At 42.9% G+C, this 19,198-nt stretch overlaps 1 protein-coding gene across 2 annotated transcripts in view; it reads right to left on the bottom strand.

Annotated features, from left to right (window-relative positions):
• Positions 1-364: 364 nt before the first annotated feature.
• Positions 365-19,198, bottom strand: part of LOC117258946 (prickle-like protein 2) — a 64,850-nt gene continuing 46,016 nt past the window's right edge. The window contains exons 2-10 of one of the 2 annotated variants that reach the window (XR_013491938.1): positions 17,835-18,019; positions 11,651-11,764; positions 11,412-11,549; positions 10,707-10,910; positions 8,797-8,983; positions 7,996-8,150; positions 7,118-7,907; positions 5,251-7,026; positions 365-2,228 (exon numbers count right to left, since the gene is read on the bottom strand). Coding sequence is in view for 1 of the 2 variants with exons in the window: in XM_033630202.2 (XP_033486093.1) it covers positions 6,071-7,026; positions 7,118-7,907; positions 7,996-8,150; positions 8,797-8,983; positions 10,707-10,910; positions 11,412-11,549; positions 11,651-11,764; positions 17,835-17,966 (2,676 nt within the window). In the remaining variant the exon portion in view is untranslated. Of the gene's footprint in view, positions 2,229-4,894; positions 7,027-7,117; positions 7,908-7,995; positions 8,151-8,796; positions 8,984-10,706; positions 10,911-11,411; positions 11,550-11,650; positions 11,765-17,834; positions 18,020-19,198 lie in introns of those variants that run through there. The other variant, XM_033630202.2, reaches the window with a different exon arrangement.

Here is a 19,198-nt window from a genome sequence, read left to right on the forward strand (position 1 = left end):
CTTGAACAAGAGGTGAAACGTCTTCAAGAAACTCAAGCAAGTCCAGTTGCCTACGATATAGTACTTATGATTATCATAACCTGGATGACTGAGAATCTTCACCAACATAACGAAATCCAGTCTTGGTTTTGATGGATCAAACCTTCAGTATGTTGTTTGACACTTTTTAGTAGGTTTGATCCCAGCAAAAGGGCGGATTCAGAAACAAAATGTAATAAAACTTGCTGGTCAAGTATTTATACATATACACACACACACACACATTTATTTATATTTTGCACTTGACTTGTTTTATTGTTGCAATGATGAAGTGGGTTATCTGTTAAGTCTGTCAGTACAGTAAAATTAAAAAAAATAAGGGGTTTTGTTCCCATAAAATTATCCGCCCAACAGCTGAGATACAAAACAAAAATTGCTTCATTTTAACTTACATTTATCGATTATATTGCATCTCCCATGCTGACTTCTTAAAGAAAAACACTTCAAGTGACCCAACGCTGACTGTTCTACTTGTCGTTCTTTTCATAGTCAGTGACCATATTGTATGCAGTCCAATGTATGACGTTTGTTATTGGATTTGGTAATCTCCGAAAGTTTGTATCTGGATCAGAGTAACCCAATCCAATATTGCCTTGAAATACTGGTACAAAAATAAAATGGATTAGCTGATCCTGGAAAGCAAAACAATACAGATTATTCTGATAGAGATTGTTTTTTTTTTTCCAACAACTGGGCTGGTTACGGTATATGCTGTAGCATTGTATTCATGTCATTTTCAACCTCACCAAACCATTGAGTGATATTTATCCCCACTTTTTTATTCAGGCTTTTCGTTTAATTTGTCCCTGGTCTGTACATCAGCAGGGCCAGTATCTGTTTATCAGAAATATTTATATTAGCCAATAAATAACAAGAAGTCACAGCACTGAAATGCCTTAGATAGATTTGAGGTTATTCAGGAACACACCAGACAAGTAAAATTTCCAACCATAAAATCTTCTGCTCTGTAAACATTTAATTTTAAAGGCCGATCCTACACACTAAGTTCGGTTTACTCATCATAATCAGCCTGTGGAAACTGCTGTACAGTTTCTTCTGTGGCTCTGTGGGAGCGTTGTCAAGTCTAAAAAAAACCCTGATGATGTCATGGTGATGTCATCAGTGTTATCTCACTAAGGCTTGGGGGCTATAAAATGAATACAAAGTACTACATTACTAGAAAGAGAAAGGTAACAATCTGGAGGTGTGGACAGAAAGGCAGGTGTTTACCAGGCATGGAGGGTTAAATGAAAGATGCTGTCCTGTTGCATCATGGGAATTGTAGGTCATAGGGTTTTTGGAGCTTGCCCCGCACCAGGGAATAAAAGTTGGGTATCTTGGCCTCATTATTTTTCAATCTAAGTCTCCTATCTTTATGGACATGCTGAATCACTGTAGCGCCCCTTTAAACTAAGAAATTTCAGTATCCATATAAAAATATTTGTGTTTATGTTGAGAAACAAATATCGGATGACGTGCTTCTCTTTTGTTACTGATGTCAGAATCAGCCCAATTAAACATCCAGTATCTGTCAGGCTCTATTGTGATCACTGGCTGGCATTAACAAGGAGAACATTTGATACTACATACTAACTGTATTCAGTGTGTGTTATTTGTCATATCATTAGTATACAAAAATAAATCGACATACTTTTAAAAGCCACTTCCCATTAAATTTCACAAAGAGAAACAAAATGTTTTTCAAAGGTTTAATACATATTTTTAGTCATGCTAATGACACAGTCCACTACTTTGGTCCAGACTGAAATATCTCAACAACTACTGGATGGATTGTCATGAAATTTGGTTCAGATTTCCATGCTTCCTTGGGATGTATCCAAATAACTTTGGTTATCTCCTTATTATTCTCCTAGCTCCATCACTGGGTCAAATTACTGTGGGGTTTATAACCAAAAACCTGCAAAATTAATGACATTCCCATCAGCCTCAGCTGCACTTTGTGGCTATTGCTTTTTTTTTTCTGCACCTGTGAGCAGCCTCTCAATTTCCCTTGAGCATTGAATTGTGCCGTACAATAGACCATTTTCACAGCAGACATTCTGGCACGTCGTGGTTGGAAAAGCAGCAGGTATAATTGATCAAATTAAAAACAGCTGCATTCCATATAGATGAGACGGTTCCAGGGTCCTGGTATTGTGCACGCTGGCTCACTGGGACACCTGATGGAACTGAACCATTGTTGATTAAATTAGTTTCACCTGTGCTCCTCCTGCTATGACAAGTCAAAATATCTGTCATGACAAAAGATCTACAGTGTGTAATGTCATGGTGACTTTTCTGAGTTACTTTCCCCCAGTGTGAGCACACTGCAAAACCTTCTTAAAGGGACAGTTCATCCTAAAACAAAAAATACATGTTTTTCCTCATCATGAGCCAGTTACTCAAGATAATCCACGGACCTTGTTGTTTCATGTAAGAACAATTCCCTTTTTACCAAACTGTATTATCGTACAGAAGGAAGCATGTATCCACTCATAGACAAGAGGCTTGTGCTCATGACAGCACGAGATATGTACAGTAATGTCGTCCTCCTCGGCTGAGCTGTAACATTAGCTAGCTCAGTGGTGCCAGGTGAGTTAGCAGTAGATGCACACTTCCTTCGTCAGATCCCTTCCCTACTTAAAGGGACAGTTCACCTTCAAATCAAAAGTACAGATTTTCCTCTTTCCTGAAGTGCTATTCATCAGTCTATATTATTTTGGTGTGTGTTGCCGAGTATTGGAGATATTGGCGGTAAAGATGTCTGTCTTCTCTCAAATATAGTGTAACTATTTTTTTACCCCTACTAAATTACATCGCAGAAGGAAGAGTGCATCTACAGCTAGCTCACCTCGCACCGCTGAGATAGCTAATGTTATAGCTCAACACATTCTCACTCTGATCTCTTCACATATTGACATTTGGTCATGCACTTTCCACGTCCACATACAACGTGCAAGGTACCCTGGGTGCATTGGTTGTTGACGTTCTGGGACACTGTGTCAGGTCTTCTTCTTTTGAGATACACATCCATTGTCACAAGGAATTGAATGTTCACACCAGTAGCAATTGCTTTAAGACTGCAAGGGAAGCTCAGCTTCCCCTAAAATGTCAAAAAATAAGTGGTCCAATATGTACTGTTGTGTTTACATTTCATTGACTAAATATGCGCTAGAACGCGTTCAACTTTAGTTCAGAATCAGCTACTTATCACAGGTCACTGACACGACTTTCTTCTCATTCATTCCTGTAGCGTCACAGTGCATTAAACAGTGGAAGCTCAGCGTCCAAAGACTTCAATGGGGAAGCATAGAGTGGGTTGTTCCACTGCAGTGAAACTAGACAGTCATTGGATAAATGCTCGGTTTTGTCCTGCCCATCGGACGCTCAGCCTCTCTGGGGGTCTATGGGGCAGTGGGCTGGCCTCAGCTGGCCTGGACGCTGGGCTTCTGCATGATGATTGGATGATCTGTCTGAGGCTGAATCCCTTTTTGATTGACAGCGAAATGAGCGAATCATCATCATCTTGAAATGTAAACCACCACCGGAGCATTTTTCAAGTTTCATTCCATTGTTCCGAGTTGATCTGGAGACTTCTCCAATCCTCTTAGTGACTTTTTCTTTGTTAAAAACGACTAGCGACAAATGTAGCATCTTTTTATTGGAGACTGTACTCGTGTTTGGAGACTGTGACTTCTGTTGCTCTGCAGTTACTGTCCCCAACGAGCAGCGGGTGCTGCTGTGAGCCCCTCCACCGTCCCAAAGCACTCACAGGCGGTCACACTAGCCTCGCGCAGCAGCCCCAGAGGGTAGAATTTACATATAAATAAACGGACACATTTTATGATGTAGGCCGAAAATGAGCTTCCCCTCCTTGAAAGACCAGCAGCCGCCACTGGTTTACACAAGTCTCTTTCAAAAGAAATGCACTACATCCGTACAACACCGCACATTGATGTTTTTTTGCCTTCAGTGACAAACACAAATGGTTGGCTTTAGGCAACAAAAACACGGTTAGGTTTAGGCAACAAGAGGAAGTGGTTGGGTTTCGGAAAAAAGAACAGGGCTTGGCTTTAGAATCCTACGGGATGCGAACACTGCTCTCTCATGTGAAAGTTGGTGCTTGTTGGACCCATCCACCACCCCTCACACCCGCATCATTCACACTTTGCCAGCCTTAACTTTTGTTCTTGTCCCACTGCGTTTCCCCCTGACGCCACCGGGCGCCGTTAAACTACAATGGCAACCCGCTGCGTATCATGCCAACATTAAAGGATGCCTTTTTTCATTATTTTCTGATACCGAAAGTCACTGCCCAAACACCAGATTTTGACGACTTTGCAGTGAGACTTTCCTCTACAGCTCAGGCATGGAGGACGCCAATAATGTTTACATTTCGTATTGTCATGAGCACGAGCCTCTTGTCCATGAGTAGATGCACTCTACCTTCTGCATGGTGATGCGGTTGGGGGATGTAGTCTGTCGAAAGAAAATAGTTCCTACATGAAACTGCTCACAACAAGGTCTGTGGATTATCTTGAGTAACTGGGTCATGATTTCTGGAAAGAGACATTGCTGTTGAGTTTTTTGTTTTTTTGCACTTTGAGCACCACAAGCTGAGTGGTATCCAGTTCCTTAATGCTGGAAAGAAGTCAGACATCTCTACAGCCGATAACTCAAACACTTGGCAGCTCACACCAAAACAATCTAGACTGATAAATAGCACTACAGGTAGGAGGAAACATGTATTTTTGATTTTGGAGTGAACTGTCCTTTTAAAAGTAGTCTGGAGTGTGGATCTGGTGCACAACTGGTGTCACTCAAGCTGACCAATCAGAACAACTTTTGATACAACTTTCTGGTTGTTCATTGAAGTACACTTTATTTTCAGTATGAGACAACAACAACAAATCAACATGCAAGTCTCCCTATCTCTACATCATGTTATACAAATAATGATTCTTTAGTTACAAAATATATAAATATTTAAGACCATATGTACAGAACATTTACATTACTCCATCCATTACTTTATTAAGTTTATTACTATATATACATTTAACAGGTATTATTCTTTAATATTCTCATAATTATAGTTTGCATTATTATTGTTAGTGATAATATTATTAATATTATTATTATAATTCTTAATTATCTAAGGGTAACTCTCAAAAAACAAAGCATGTTGCAGAAGAGAAAACGGGACCATACCTGACGTTACTGTGCCTGAATGGTCAAGGAGCAGAGGCTGTCCGGGCCGGCGCTCTGTCCTTGGTAAAGCATGGAGAGCTGGCTATGTAGAGCACAAAGTTCAACAGACTATTTGTACAAGGTGATAACAGGGCTAGCGAGCCAACACTATATTCCAGCAGCATTTGGATTCCACTGAGGTAAACAATGACATAGCTTGGAATCTAGCACGTAACTTTCACTATCCCAACACAATTTCTGGTTTGTCCACATAGAATAAGTTTTACTGCCCAGGGCTTGGATCACTGAGCTGCGACATCAACAGTCACATCGCTGCGGGTTTGACCAGTTGTACTTCCCTTTTTTCAGACTGTAAAGGAATTGTTCAGTCTCTCTGTAAACATGGATTCACGCACAGACACGCACATACATCGGGTTATTTACCTTGACCACGGTATATTTAGTAGTCAAATTCATCAGTGCATCCTGGTACCATCAGGAGTTGATCTCCATCATTGTAAACATTTCTGTTGTGTAAGCCAGCTGAGCTTCCTCTTATGATTAGATCATTCTGTGTAGGTGTACACAAACACTACCCGGTGTAGAGTTGTGTAAGCTCACAAGCACAGAAAATAGGCCTTTTCTCTGTTCAACCCCAACACACACTCACATATACACACACATACACGTACACACTTTTCACTCTCGCTGTCATCTGTCTCACTCTCACCTTCCCACTCCCTCTGTTCCACCTCTCTGTTGCTTTAACCGTCTCCTTACCTCTCTTTCTCTCATCTCTTTCACTCCCCTGCTCATCCCTAACTATCTCTTTGCTCTATATCTAAGAAATTATGCAGTTTTTGCTCTTCCTCCTCTGGCGGGTGTGCAGCTGGCCATGAATCGGTCCGTGCAGAGGTCCATGATGGCCAGTTATCCCAGAGGGGCTGTAGCGATGGCGCAGCTCCTCGTTGTTGATGTAGCAAAGCTGCACGGGCCGAGGGATGGGTTCACCCAGGAAATAGCCCTCGTCTCCCTCGGACTCGGAGGAAGAGGAGCAGCTGGAGCACCAGGGGTCAGCAGCCTCCATGTAGCCATCGCCCCAGCATGGCCCACCCAGCCCCACAGGTTGCCAGCCAGCATTCTGCAGGGTGAGATCAGAGGTGGTGCGGGGGCAGGGCCGGTGGGGCTGCTGTCTGTAACCACCAGGATCCAGACCAAACAACTCCCGATTAGCGCTACCAGAGGGGAAGCGATCATAATCCTCCTGGACGCGGCGGTAGGGTAGCTCTACCAATTGAGCAGGCCGGTCCGCCACCAGGTGCAGGGCATTGTCAGAGCGGGAGCGGCGAGAGCGTTTGTGGTGGCGCCCACTGCGGTGCTGCCCATTACCATGGTTCCCACGGTGGTGTTTGCGGCGTCTTGGTTGTGGCTGCTGTTGCTGTGACACGGATTCCTGCGCGCTGATGCGTCGGCGGGGCATTCTGTCGCTCATAGGAGCCATCCGCAGGTTTCCACTGCTGCCCATCACCCCGACGTGACCTTTGCTGTCGAAGCCCAGCGGCTGCGGGCCATCCCAGTACTGCAGAGGGTAGCCAACTCTCAGTGGAGTGTACATGTTATTGTTGTAGGGGCGAGAAGAGGACAGTGACTCTGTGCTGTGAAACTGGACTGAGGAGCTGAGGGTGCCCATGTTGCTCTTTTCAGACACATTCACGCCCGAGTCCTTGCTCAGGTCAGGCATGGAGAACCTGGACAAATGCTCCTGACGCTTAGTGACCCCATCCAGAGAGTTGCCTGCTAAAATAAAAATAAAGTACATGTCAGATTTTCACTGAATTTGGTAATATATATTTTATTGTACCACACTGTGTCATTTACATCACTGTACCTGTCGCATTGGACATAGTGAGGGAGTCCATGGATCCACGAGGAGTCTGCTCTAGAGGAGTGAGGGGCTCATTGAAGCTCATGGCATTGATGGGATTCCTCCTGGTCAGCGGGGGTCTGCCGTCTCTCTGGAATCCGTGCAGGCTGATGCTCCTCTTGTCGGAGAAGCCCTGGTTCTGGCTAGACATCTCATTGAAGCTCATCTGGGTGCGTAGCTTGTTGGGCCTGAACTCATCCTGGCTGTGGTGGGTCCAGTTTTCATTAAAGGAGTGGCCCCTCAGAGCAGCCATAGGGGTCCTCTTGGCGTTGCCTTGTTCCTTCCCCCAGGAATCAGGCCTCTTCCCTCCGTTGGCAGCAGTCTGAGCGTTTGCGTTGGGGTTGTAGCCCTGCCTCGGGTTACACTGACCCAGCAAATGTATGGGTGCTGGTGTGGGGGAGGGTTCCCTCTGGGGGCCCTCATAGGCAGCAGGGACGTAGGGGTCATCCCGGCTCATCCACACCTGGTTAAGGCTCGGGGCACGGCTCGGAGTGCGGCTGGGCGTGCGGTTTGGCGTCCTGCTCGGGGTCTGGCTAGATGAGAGGCTTAAGCGGTCCATCTGAACAGAGAGGGGATCGATTTCAGCAGACAGACGGTCGGGCATGGGTGGAGGAGCTGACTGGCGGCCCTCAGAACTCCGCCGCTCCTGCTCAGCATTCCTGCGCTCCTTTTTGCCAATCTTGGTGCTGTGGCGGGATTCACGGGAACGGGCACTTTGGAAGGCTGAGTCTGAGGAGTCGGATTCATCTGGATCCTGATTGGTTCAAATAAAAGGGATTAATACAGTTACTGAATGTCTCCTTCAAAACATATATAAATAAGTCATATATTTGGTCACCCACCTGTCCAGCGCTGCAGGACCGTGAGCAAAATATCTGCCCCTGCTTTGGCAGGAAGGGGCGGCCCAGCAGGGAGCGCTTGCAACGGGCACAGCAAAAACACTCCTCAGTTGCATGCCAGTGCTGCCCATCATATGTCATCTGGCCTTGATCAATGCCTTTTGATAAGATGGGAAAAAACATACCATAAGCAGGTATATTAGTTAATACACATGGGGTCCAGCATTAGCTGCTTAACAAAGGTAATGTGATGGCAGCTTTTGCCAGTACTACTGTAAAAATGTTATTCTACAAAGTCTGAGCTGCTAATGAACACAACCCACAGTCTCATTTTAGCCATTAGCCAGTAGGTTAAGCTCATTTTTGTCAGAATTGCCACTTAGTGCTGAAATGGAGTGAAAAAAGAGCTTTTTTTTCCTCCTAAAGGAAAACATTTGTGATTCTGTGCCCATACATGATCGCTCAATTTGTGATGGTGCGAATACATTTCACCAGCCCTGCTCTCCAGCAAGTGGAAGTAATCATCTTTCACAGCTCCCATCTGGATACATCATGGGAGCATCCTCTGAAACACACTCTTTCACTGTTACTGGAGCTTGGGATGATAATAACTATCCACATCTCACTGCACTGACTCCGCCTCTCCACAGCTGTGGCACGGCTCACAGAGCTGATAACACCCACACTTACAATAAATGGCTGTTTTTTTCCAGGATGTTAGTGTTAAAAAATCATGTTGGTGTGTTTTTGTAACGGTTCATACATGTTGGAGGATTCAAAGCAGCAATTAAACATGTGCTGTACCTATGTGCTCTCCACAGGCGTCACAGTACTCTGCGTAAAGGGACTCGAAGCAGTTGCAGCAGTGTGGCCTTCCGTCCTTCATGATGTAGCGCTGGCCGCCGAGGGTGGTCTCACACTCGTAGCAGCAGAAGTGCTTCATGTGCCAGTGCCTGCCCTCTGCCTCAGTGCATTCATCAGCAAAGATTATCTGCATGACAAAGACATCACACTCATCAGCTAGGATATTCATCACAGAGATTACATGAAAATTTGAGCTGGTTTTGAAGCAGTTTTACACCTGTTTGCAGAGATGAATTTAATGTTGCTGAAGAAGAAAAATAATCTAGTGTAGTGCTGATGTTTGAGTCCCTCAGGGCACCATCTGTGGCCCATTGTTATCTTCATAATATTTTGTATCACCCCTAGGACAGTGGTTCTTATCCTTTTTGCCCTATGACACCTTAAGATGAAGCAATGTCTTCTTGTAAACCCATCGTCACATGTTGCAAGTAACTTTTCCCCCTCTCTTGTTTCATAATTTTAAAGACTAGAAAGAAAAACTAAGCAGTATTTTATGGACAACAACAGCTTTTTTCTTCTTTTTTATTCCCCTCATAACCCATCAGAGTTCCCTCTTGGTGAGGTCCCGATATATCTCTAGGATATGCCATCCAAAAGAAAAACCATTGGGTTTCCAGTTAATCTAATAAAATCCCTCCTAAATGTCTTTTATGACCTTTAAACTGGATGTAGGATTTGAAACTATTTCCAGAATTATTGTTTCTATAATAACTGCTCACTATATTTCAACACCAGCTAACGAAAACCCTGAGAGGCAAGGTTAAAGAAAAAAAATGTCGGCAACGTTGTTTATGACACATACATAGGATACTGGCCAACAATGCTCATAAAAAAAATCACCTTGCTTTTCAGAGCTGACAGAAATCTTGACATCACACCAGACAAACGCGTGAGTACAGAATAATTTACCAAACAAACAACAATCTGACAATTCATATGAATAAAAGTGGACCCCTGGAATACTGCATATTGCTATACCTTAAAGGGACAGACACACCAAAATTCAAAATACCTGCTGTTTATTAATCTAGATTTTTTTGGGTGTGAGTTGCCGAGTATTAGGGATATCGGCCATAGAAATGCCTGTCTTCTCTCCAATATAATGAAACAAAATGGCCCTCAGCTTGAGGTACCTGTGTTGTGCTAGCTTAGCTAACACGAATGAGCTAGCTTATGTTACAGCCCAGCCGAGGAGGACACCATTCATTTTACATCTGTCGCTTTCACAAGCAGGCGCCTCTCGTCCATGAGTAGATGCACTCCTCCTTCTGTGTGGTGATACAGTTGGCAGGTGTAGTTCAGTAGAAAGAAAATAGTCCCTACATGAAACTGCTCAAAACAAAGTCTGTGGATTATCTTGAGTAACTGTGTCATTATTTCTGGAAAGACACATTGCTGTTGAGTTTTTCAAATTTATTTTTTGGTGCTTTCAGCACCACAAGCTGAGTGCCATCTGGTTCCATTGTATTAGCGAGAATGCAGACATCTCCATAGCCGATATCTCCAAAACTCGGCAACTCACACCAAAACAATCTAGATTAATAAAGAGCACTACAGGTAAGAGGTAAAATATGTATTTTTTTTATTTTAGGGTGAACTGTCTCTTTAAGTAAACAAACCTTAGCAGACTTTAATTAGTGCCGAGTACTGTGGCCAATGTTATTATTATTGTTATCTCAGGCCAGCTTGCCGCATATTACGGTGAGAAAACAAGAAGACTTTCTGAGACATGGCAAGAATACCGAGACATCTTTTCTCTCCAGACCAGTTTTAACCACGTCCAAGTCTCTGAGCTATGAACCATTCAGCCATTTCCAACCCTGAAGGGCTCCAGGCCCAGACAGGCGCACCTCATCACAGGCGCAGCAGCGGGGTTTCAGCCTCTCGGCATGGTGCCGGCCACAGAGGATTTTGCCATCCTGGTAGAAGTAGATGAGATCCACCAACAGTTCCTCACACATGCTGCAGACAAAGCAATGAGGGTGCCAGCATTTTCCATGACCGGCCCTCGCAGCAAAAACCACAATGTCCCCTCCATTTATCTGACCACCACACTGTAGGAAAGGAAAGGAAAGGAAAGGAAAGGAAAGGAAATCAGATGAGAGGAAAAGAGGGTAGAGGGAATAAAAGGAAAGGAGATGAGAGGAAACATCAGAAAAAGAAAGTAAAGGAGATGAGAGGAGAGGAAAGGAAGGAAAGGAGACAAGAGGAGAGGTATAAAAGGTAAGGCATAAAGTAGGGGTAGGACAAGAGGCAGAGAAAAAGTAGAATACACACTGTGAGATGTGGAGATGGAGGGTGAGAAGATGACACTTGAAATAACTATGATCTTTTCAAGATTGAAATGTTTTCTACTTGATATCTCTTTCATCTATCTGATCAAAAGAAAGCCCAGTCGAGCAAAACCCGGGAGTATAATTTGAAAATTGGGCTGAATTATACAGATAGGACAGAAAATTAAACTTCTTTAGACACAAGCTTTAAAAGTTGTCGGCTTGCTTGTGGATGTCTTCAGGGAGTGAGACGGAGGACAAAATACCAGTTGTTGATTTTACCTTGTCGCAGATTGCCCCAGTGATGGTGAGAGGGAACGGACGTACGCTTCCTCTGCCCAAGTTGTCCTTCTTCCGTTGGTTGCTGAAGAGCTTCAGCTCTCGCTTCTCTTCCTCGTCCAGTGAGTTACAGTAACGCACCTGAACAACACGGTTCATCATCAGGCATTGGCAAAAGCACTAAAATGCTTATGTAAGTCAAAACAACAAAGATAAACATTTGCTGTTAAAAAATGTTTTACCTCGTTGTCATGTGGTGGCAACTGGTGAAGCAGTTGTTTGATGCGATATTTCTCTCCAGGGCTGTTGATGTAAGGGACCTTCTCTTCTGGTAAGGAGTTATAATACTGATGGACCTGAAATAAACAGGATATTCAAACATTAAACCTGCATTCACTGGGTGTGTTTCCATCCACCTGTTTTTATGTGCAATTTCAATTTGCATATAATAGTTTGAAGAAAGGTATTTGATCATCCAACTGTCTTAGATGCAGGTGCGTGGGAAAATATCACTTGAGTCTTTGGACAGAAATACTAATGCTTCGGTCCTCCTGGATATTCATAACATCAACATTTTTTGTCAATAATCTTTAAAAATAGCATTTATTGTGTATGGAGCTTGGGTTTTCTAGATTTTTTTAGTTTTTTTTCCAATGTTTTTCTTGTTTCCTTGCTCTTTCGTTTGTGGGATATGTGTCATATGGTGCACAGGCTGTTTTCAATTATTGAGAAACACACCCACAGCTGATTAACTCCCCCACACCTGTGCCCACCTGAAAAATGGGTGGGGCCGTTTCTATTTAAGCTCAGTGTTGGATATAATGGTGTTGAACACTCTTGATGAAGGTCCAGGAGGACTGAAATGTTACTAATAAATTGTGAAGCTGAGCAAGAGCAGGGTGCGAGATTTTCTGTTCAAAGACTCACTTTGCACATGTTTGGGGGAGGTGGAAAAGTTGGTGTATCAATAAAAGGTCAGTCCAACTAAGAGCAATGGAAGCAGAGTCATTAAATAAATGATGATGTACAGAAATCACGACTCAAGTGTCACTCAAGCCCCTGCTCCACTGGAGAGATGAAAAATGGCGGCAGAAAACAACAGGTTCTGTATGTGTGAACCAGAACTCTTCCACTCTCTTGTCTGGTGTGCTCTTCATTATCATATATCAACTGTTTTCCTTCGTTTGAGGTTTGACTGGCGGTCTTTGACTTCCGTCTTGTTGTGCATTTGTCTCCTTCAGTTGTATAATGGCACCTGACAGGAGACACAGTGACGCCTACTGCTTAGCTAATACTTGCATAACAGTAGTGGATGAAAAAGGACATAATTTTGGCAATATCTGACATGCGGATATGTAACAACTCATTTGACCGATAAGCAATACGATGTCAATATATCACCTTTTTTACCTCCTTAATTTTACAACCTGGTCTCACCCCGAAGCAGTCGAAATCCGGCTTTTGGGCAGTGACCTGCGGCGTCAGACACTGACAAAAAAAGCCGTCCTTAAGCGTCGCCATTATAGTTCAGTTGGGAGGGGTGGTGGATGGGTCCAACAAACACCGACTTTCATTCGAGAGAGTGGTGCTCGTGTCCCGTAAGATTCTAAAGCCAAACCTTGCTTTTGTTGCCTAAACCCAACCACGTGCGTTAGTTGTTGGAGGAAAAAAAACATTGTTGTTGTACCGACGTAGTGTGTCTATTTTGAAAGAAACTATATGTAAATGGTAAATTCCCTGTGACAATGGAAGTGTGTTTTGAAAGAAGACAATGTGTGTAACAGGCAGAACTTGACACTGTGTCCCAGAACGTCTACACCAACGCACTCATGTCACAATTCAAACAGGATCAAAAAATAATTTGTCACTTGCTGTTAACTACTGAACATATTTTTTCCGAAATAAGGTCAATGAGCTGAAAGGTGCTCACAAAGACAGTGTTTACGTACAAGAATCCATGTGATCCATTATTGATATAGAAATATTGCTCACAGTCACTTTACATATGATAAAAATCTGACTCACACGGTGGTAACTGAGTCACACTGTGTCCATTACAGTTAAAGGTAGGCTATTCTACATCATTTTGATTTTCATTATTAAACATTATTTCATTATTTCATGGTGACAAACCCACCTAAATGAATCTGAAATGACTTTGAGATGAATTTACCATGGTCTTCATGCCAATAGAATTTGTTTTTGCTTCGCCCTCCACCATCCCTGCCCTTGGAAATTAGCGTCTGAGATTCAGTGTGTGGCACAATCAGCACTGCGCTGCTGCTGCTGCTGCAGACACAACCTTGAACAGCATCAGGTGCTTTAAATTTTCAACAGCTAATATTCAGATTGCTGAAAGGAAATCTCCATGCCCGTATAGCAATTAGAATTCATGACGCAGTAGGGCTCGGTATCCGCGGCCTGAACCTCCTTTTGTATTTGCATGTTGGCGGGTGAAACGGAGAAAACCTTGATTGGTGTTTGAGAAGTAAACACTCAAAGAAAGGAAAGCAATCTTGTCACTTGTCTCTGATTTTCAGCAAAACAGCCTTTGACACAAAGTGGTCTAGTGTTCAGCGCAGTGTAAAGATCTATTTTGCTGAGGTTGTTGTGATCCAATTTACATAATCAGGGGGGTGGAGAGCGGGAGGGAAGGGAAGTGCGTCTCTGAGTGCTGCCCCTCAGATTCTCCATAACCCACCCACTTGTTTTAGTCTACGCTGAGGAGGGTGACACTGAGCCTTATGACGGGTTCGCAAGTTAGGGTCGTTTTAAGTGAGGAACCTTTCTCCAGAATCTGCCTCTTAAGATGAGAAGAGCTTAGACAGGATCAGGTAAGATTTAAAGCACAGGTATAAGTATATAGCTGATTATCCATACTTCATCTTTCTTTGTTGACTCTCAGACGGCAAAACCACATTAAAACTTTCCTTAATAGCTTCTCTGTGTTTTGAGCTTAAACCACAGACTGTATAAAATAATGGATGAGCTACTGTGACGTCACCGTTGTGGACTCCCGTTTTGAAGGGACCATATTTGGGCGAAAGGCTGGTGCTGTGGAGAAGCGAGAGTTGGAGCTGACTGAGGAGTCGAGAACACTATCGGTAGACAGCCTGTCACTCAGTTGCCCACCTTTAATTATGTATAACTATAAGCCTTAATAACATTTAAAAGGTTAGTTATGCAAAAATTCAACTTCGTCCAGTCATCATGGATGTTGAAATTAGCTATAGAGATAAAAACTGTCTTTTGAACCAGGCTGTTGTTGATTATTTCTGGTGTAAAGAGTGTCTGAGGGGATTGTCTGGCTTCTGGAGCCAAACTCAAGCGGCCATTCAAAGAACTGCAGGTTTTGACACTTCTGTGTCGGTTTCATTTTTCAGCTCCAGAGGTTGCTGCTTGGCTCAAACTTACGTAGAGCTGTGAGAAATTATAATTTTCATCACTGAATAATCAATTATTTGTTCCTGGTCTGGTGAAACTGTCCACTGCAATTTTCCAGAGCCTAAGGTGATGTCTTAATATTGCTTATTTTGTTCAACCAACAGCCCAAAATCTAAAGGTTTCCAATTTACTATCATAGGAGATGGAGTAAACCAGCAAGTATTCAGATTTGAGAAGGTGGAACTTGTGATTTTGTTTTGTTTTTAGAGGTATACGATGCAGGATTTTCCTAAAAAGAAAAAAAAAAACAATGTGCAGATAAAAGAAGTCCCTCTCAGAGGTGTGCGGTGGTGTATTTATCTGCAGAGACTCTGCCCTCTGCCTGTATTTTCTTATTGTGTTTCACCCCCAGACAAAAACAGCACACAGGTGAGGTTGGAACTTCATAAAAAAAATGACTGACCAGGTAGCAGCAGCATGCATCCAAGAGGAAGCTATGTAAATCGTGGACACAGTGCCAAAAAACTTGAATATAGCAAATCGCCAAGGAGGCACAGCTTGTTCCGAAATGAGAGTGAATCTGGAGTAGACTTTTTTAGTGACGAGCACTGAAGATGACAATGAAGAGCGATGAAGAGTTGGCCTGTTTTCTCTTGGACAGAAAGGTGCCAGTGGTTAGCTCAGTTAGCCTGCAAAAGTTTTTTTTTTACAACAAAGGTAACACTCCTACATTAGTACAGTTGCTTGCAGTGTATGTACCAAGCAGAAATCTCTGGGGCTGAACAGTGAAGCCAATGCAGAAGTGTCAAAAACTGCAGTTCCTAAAGTGGCCACTGGGGGCTAGCTCCAAAAGTGAATCAGTTTCCATAGACCCCCATGTTAAAATGCTCAACTTTACAGCAGAAATAACATGTTTATAGCCTAGTGCAAAAGACGGTTTTGGTCTTTATAGCTAATTTCCCCTTCATGACAACTGCATGGCAGGTAAATTCTCATTTAACCCACCTGTTTACATTTTATTAAAGGTTTAAAGTTATGCATATTTAAGGTCGGGGCCACTTGAGTGACATACTGTCTGCAAAGCGTCGCTGCAGTCTTTAAGATCCACCCCTTGCTCCTCCAGAGCACCAAGCTCTCATCCAAATATGGTCACTTCTGGCTCCAAAAAAACCAAGATGGCAACGGCTGAAATGCCAAACTTGAGCCTTCAAAACAGGAGTCCACAAAGCAGTAGGTGACATCATGTAGCTATGTCCATTATTTTATACAGTCTAGTATTTTTTCATAACAACAAATGTGACGTTGCCACAATTGTAACTTGCTGTGTACTTACAAGCACGTTTGACTGTTTACAAACAGTAACTGACAATCCCTGCGTAGTATATCTTTAACGATAATCGCTTATCAAAATTTTACAGTTTCAGCTCTGTTTCAAGTTATGGGAAGCTTTATCTCACCAAATCCAATATTCGAAAGCTCTAAAAATGACTCTAATAGGCACCAGGTACTATTGTTTTCAACAATGAAGGATAAAGAAGAAAATATACAGTATAATTTAGATAACCTTAAGTAACTAATACGGCTGGTATCTACTGGAGGTTGTGTCCGAGAGGGTCAGTGGTGAACAGTTCAGCCAGGCACAGTCAGCCACAAATTAACCTTATTGTCACAGAAAATTTAGTCAAGTAGTCGATGTTGAGTCCTGACAGCTGAATGAACTCTACCGACTGAAGTAATGATTTCCTTTTGCAAGACTAAATGCAATTCACATTAATGACATTGTGCGGAGAGAAACTCGAAGTGACAGGCTTAAAATTCATTACATTCAAGTGCATTTAAAAAAAGCAACAGGCAGCCACAATTGCCTGCACCCCCTGTTGGAGGAGAGAGACTGCAGCCTCTTTCAGCATCCTGTCAAGATGGCTGACTAGAGAAAATGACTGTTATCAGCCCAGCCTGTCATGTGTTAACAGAGCCGTAGGAGTGCTGACCTTACTAAATAAAGACAGCAGTGTTTAGACTCAATATAGCCAAACAGAACTCTGTTCATCTCGTGTCAGAACCGACGGTAACAAGGCACAAAACTAAAAAATGACAAGGAATTATTTTCCTTTGGATGTGCACAATTGATTACATTAGCTTGGTCATGCGTGCAATTAAAAGGCATTTAAACTGCAAATGAGTACAGACAGGGAATTGTGAAACCTGGATGCATAAACACGGTGCCACACAATTCCAATTAGATTCATCCAAACATTCACTGACTCAAATTACTTCCATTCCTCTGGGTTTAAATTTGCAAGGAAACACAAACTACAGAACAAATTGAGGCTTAGCATAACAAATTCAATAAATGGAAAATATGATAACAATTCTAAAGTGACACATTTCTGTCATATTTTTAGAGAGATGTCATAATCATCTACTTCATGATGATTAGGTGAAGTGCTCATTGCTTTCTGTGAACTGGGACTCCACATAACCCTACACGTTTGAATATATAAAAGGTTGATAAATACATAATTGCATATTTTGATGACATTTGCTTTATTCATGTGTTCCTCAGACAAAGCAATCAGCTAATCAGTCTGTGGTTCCTCTTTATGATGTCGGTTCTGGTTGTCATTCTGCCATCTGACTGTGAACTCGGTTCCTACACAGTGTCAGCTTTAACACTGACAGCTGAAAAATGTCCTTACAGTTATTCTTCCACGAAACCCCTGACAGCTCAGTGATTGGTGTGTCACCCCTGCCCTCCTCCTCTTCCTCCTCCTCCACTGAACAGACTAAAACACCATGAAGGGGATTTAAAAACAATAATGATACATTGTCTTGTTTTCAGATCAGTGAATTTTCTATCTTGGAATTATTAAAAAAAAAAACACCACGGATACTTTATCGTCCGAATAATTTAATTTTTCTGACTGATTCAGTTGGATTAGATACAGTCTGGCAACGCCGGACAAAAATAAGCATTAGCTAATGAAGCACTCAGCAGTGACGGCGAAGAGGCGTGTGTGATGATTGCTGGAGCTTATTTACCTGCTCAGGACTGAGGCCGGGGGGAACCCAGGCATATTCTTCCAGTGCACATCCAGAGTCATCATCAGAGGTGGAGTTCCTCTGGAAGTCGTACATCAGCTTGGTGATGGTCTTCTCCATCTCCAGAGACATGGCTGTCACAACATGCTCCTCTACACAGACCGCTTCAGTGGATACAGGTATTCCTGTTGAGGAAACAGACAAGAGTGTGGGAAGGAGGCAGAGAGGAATATTCAAATTGAAAGAGAGACAGGTAACATTTTATTTGCTCTGGCAGATGCGTCTGGTCCCCATCGTTTTCAGACAGATTTCCAGCCTCAGATGGGCCGGACCAGTCACAACCAATATATTAAGACGGGCTATGTTTCAAACAACAACTGACAACTTGAAGAAGCTTTGCTTTTCATACAAAATTTTAGATGTCATTTTTGGCTCTTGCACCCTTATACCAGGGGTCATTTTTGGCGTGATCCACCTTACTCTCCCTCTGGCTAGTTCTTACTGCCTTTGTTGGTTGGGTTTCAGCCAAGAGGAGTGAGATGAGTTAAGGTTAGGGTAAGAATGTCATGGTAAGAAAATCAGAAAACGGCGACATATTGATGCTACATCATCACAGCTCATCTCTGCACACCGTAGTCAGTTTACATTTGTCTGTTGCTCAGTGCTACGTCACATGTTTCATTGCTCTGATTGGTTAGGTCTGTCCAGTTACGTCCAGAGGCATTTTGGTCTGTGGCCTTAGAAGTAAAAAATGAGCTATGAGGTTCCAGACTAACTCGTGATTGCAATCTGGTCTAAAATTTCAGGGCGGCATGGTGGTGTCAGTGTGGGTTTTCTCAGGGTACTCCAGCTTCCTCCCACAGTCCAAAGACATGCAGGTTAAGTGGTGACTGTAAATTGCCCATAGGTGTGAATGTGAGCATGAATGGTTGTCTGTCTCTATGTGTCAGCCCTGCGATAGTCTGGCGACCTGTCCAGGGTGTACCCCGCCTCTCGCTAAATGTCAGCTGGGATAGGCTTCAAACCCCCGTGACCCCTAACAGGATAAGCGGTTACGGAAAATGAATGAATGAATCTAGTGTTTCAGGCTGGTAGCAAAATGAGCAAAGAATAAAACAAAAATGTGAGGTAGAAAGTCTTAGTATTCTTATTGGTATTCCAGTCTGTATGTAAAACTTGCAGATTTTGATTCACCAGTGGAAAACATTAGGTGCACCAAGGCTTTTGAAACGTACATTAAAACAAGAAAACCAGACTGACGTCAGCATGCTAACAGGCTTCCTATTTTAACGTGTTAACATGCTGAGTAGCATCACACATTAAGTACAGCTGAGGCTGATGGAAATGTCATAAATTTATCTGGT

Source organism: Epinephelus lanceolatus, chromosome 8 (assembly GCF_041903045.1).
Source record: "Epinephelus lanceolatus isolate andai-2023 chromosome 8, ASM4190304v1, whole genome shotgun sequence".
Classification (NCBI taxonomy): Eukaryota; Metazoa; Chordata; class Actinopteri; order Perciformes; family Serranidae; genus Epinephelus; species Epinephelus lanceolatus.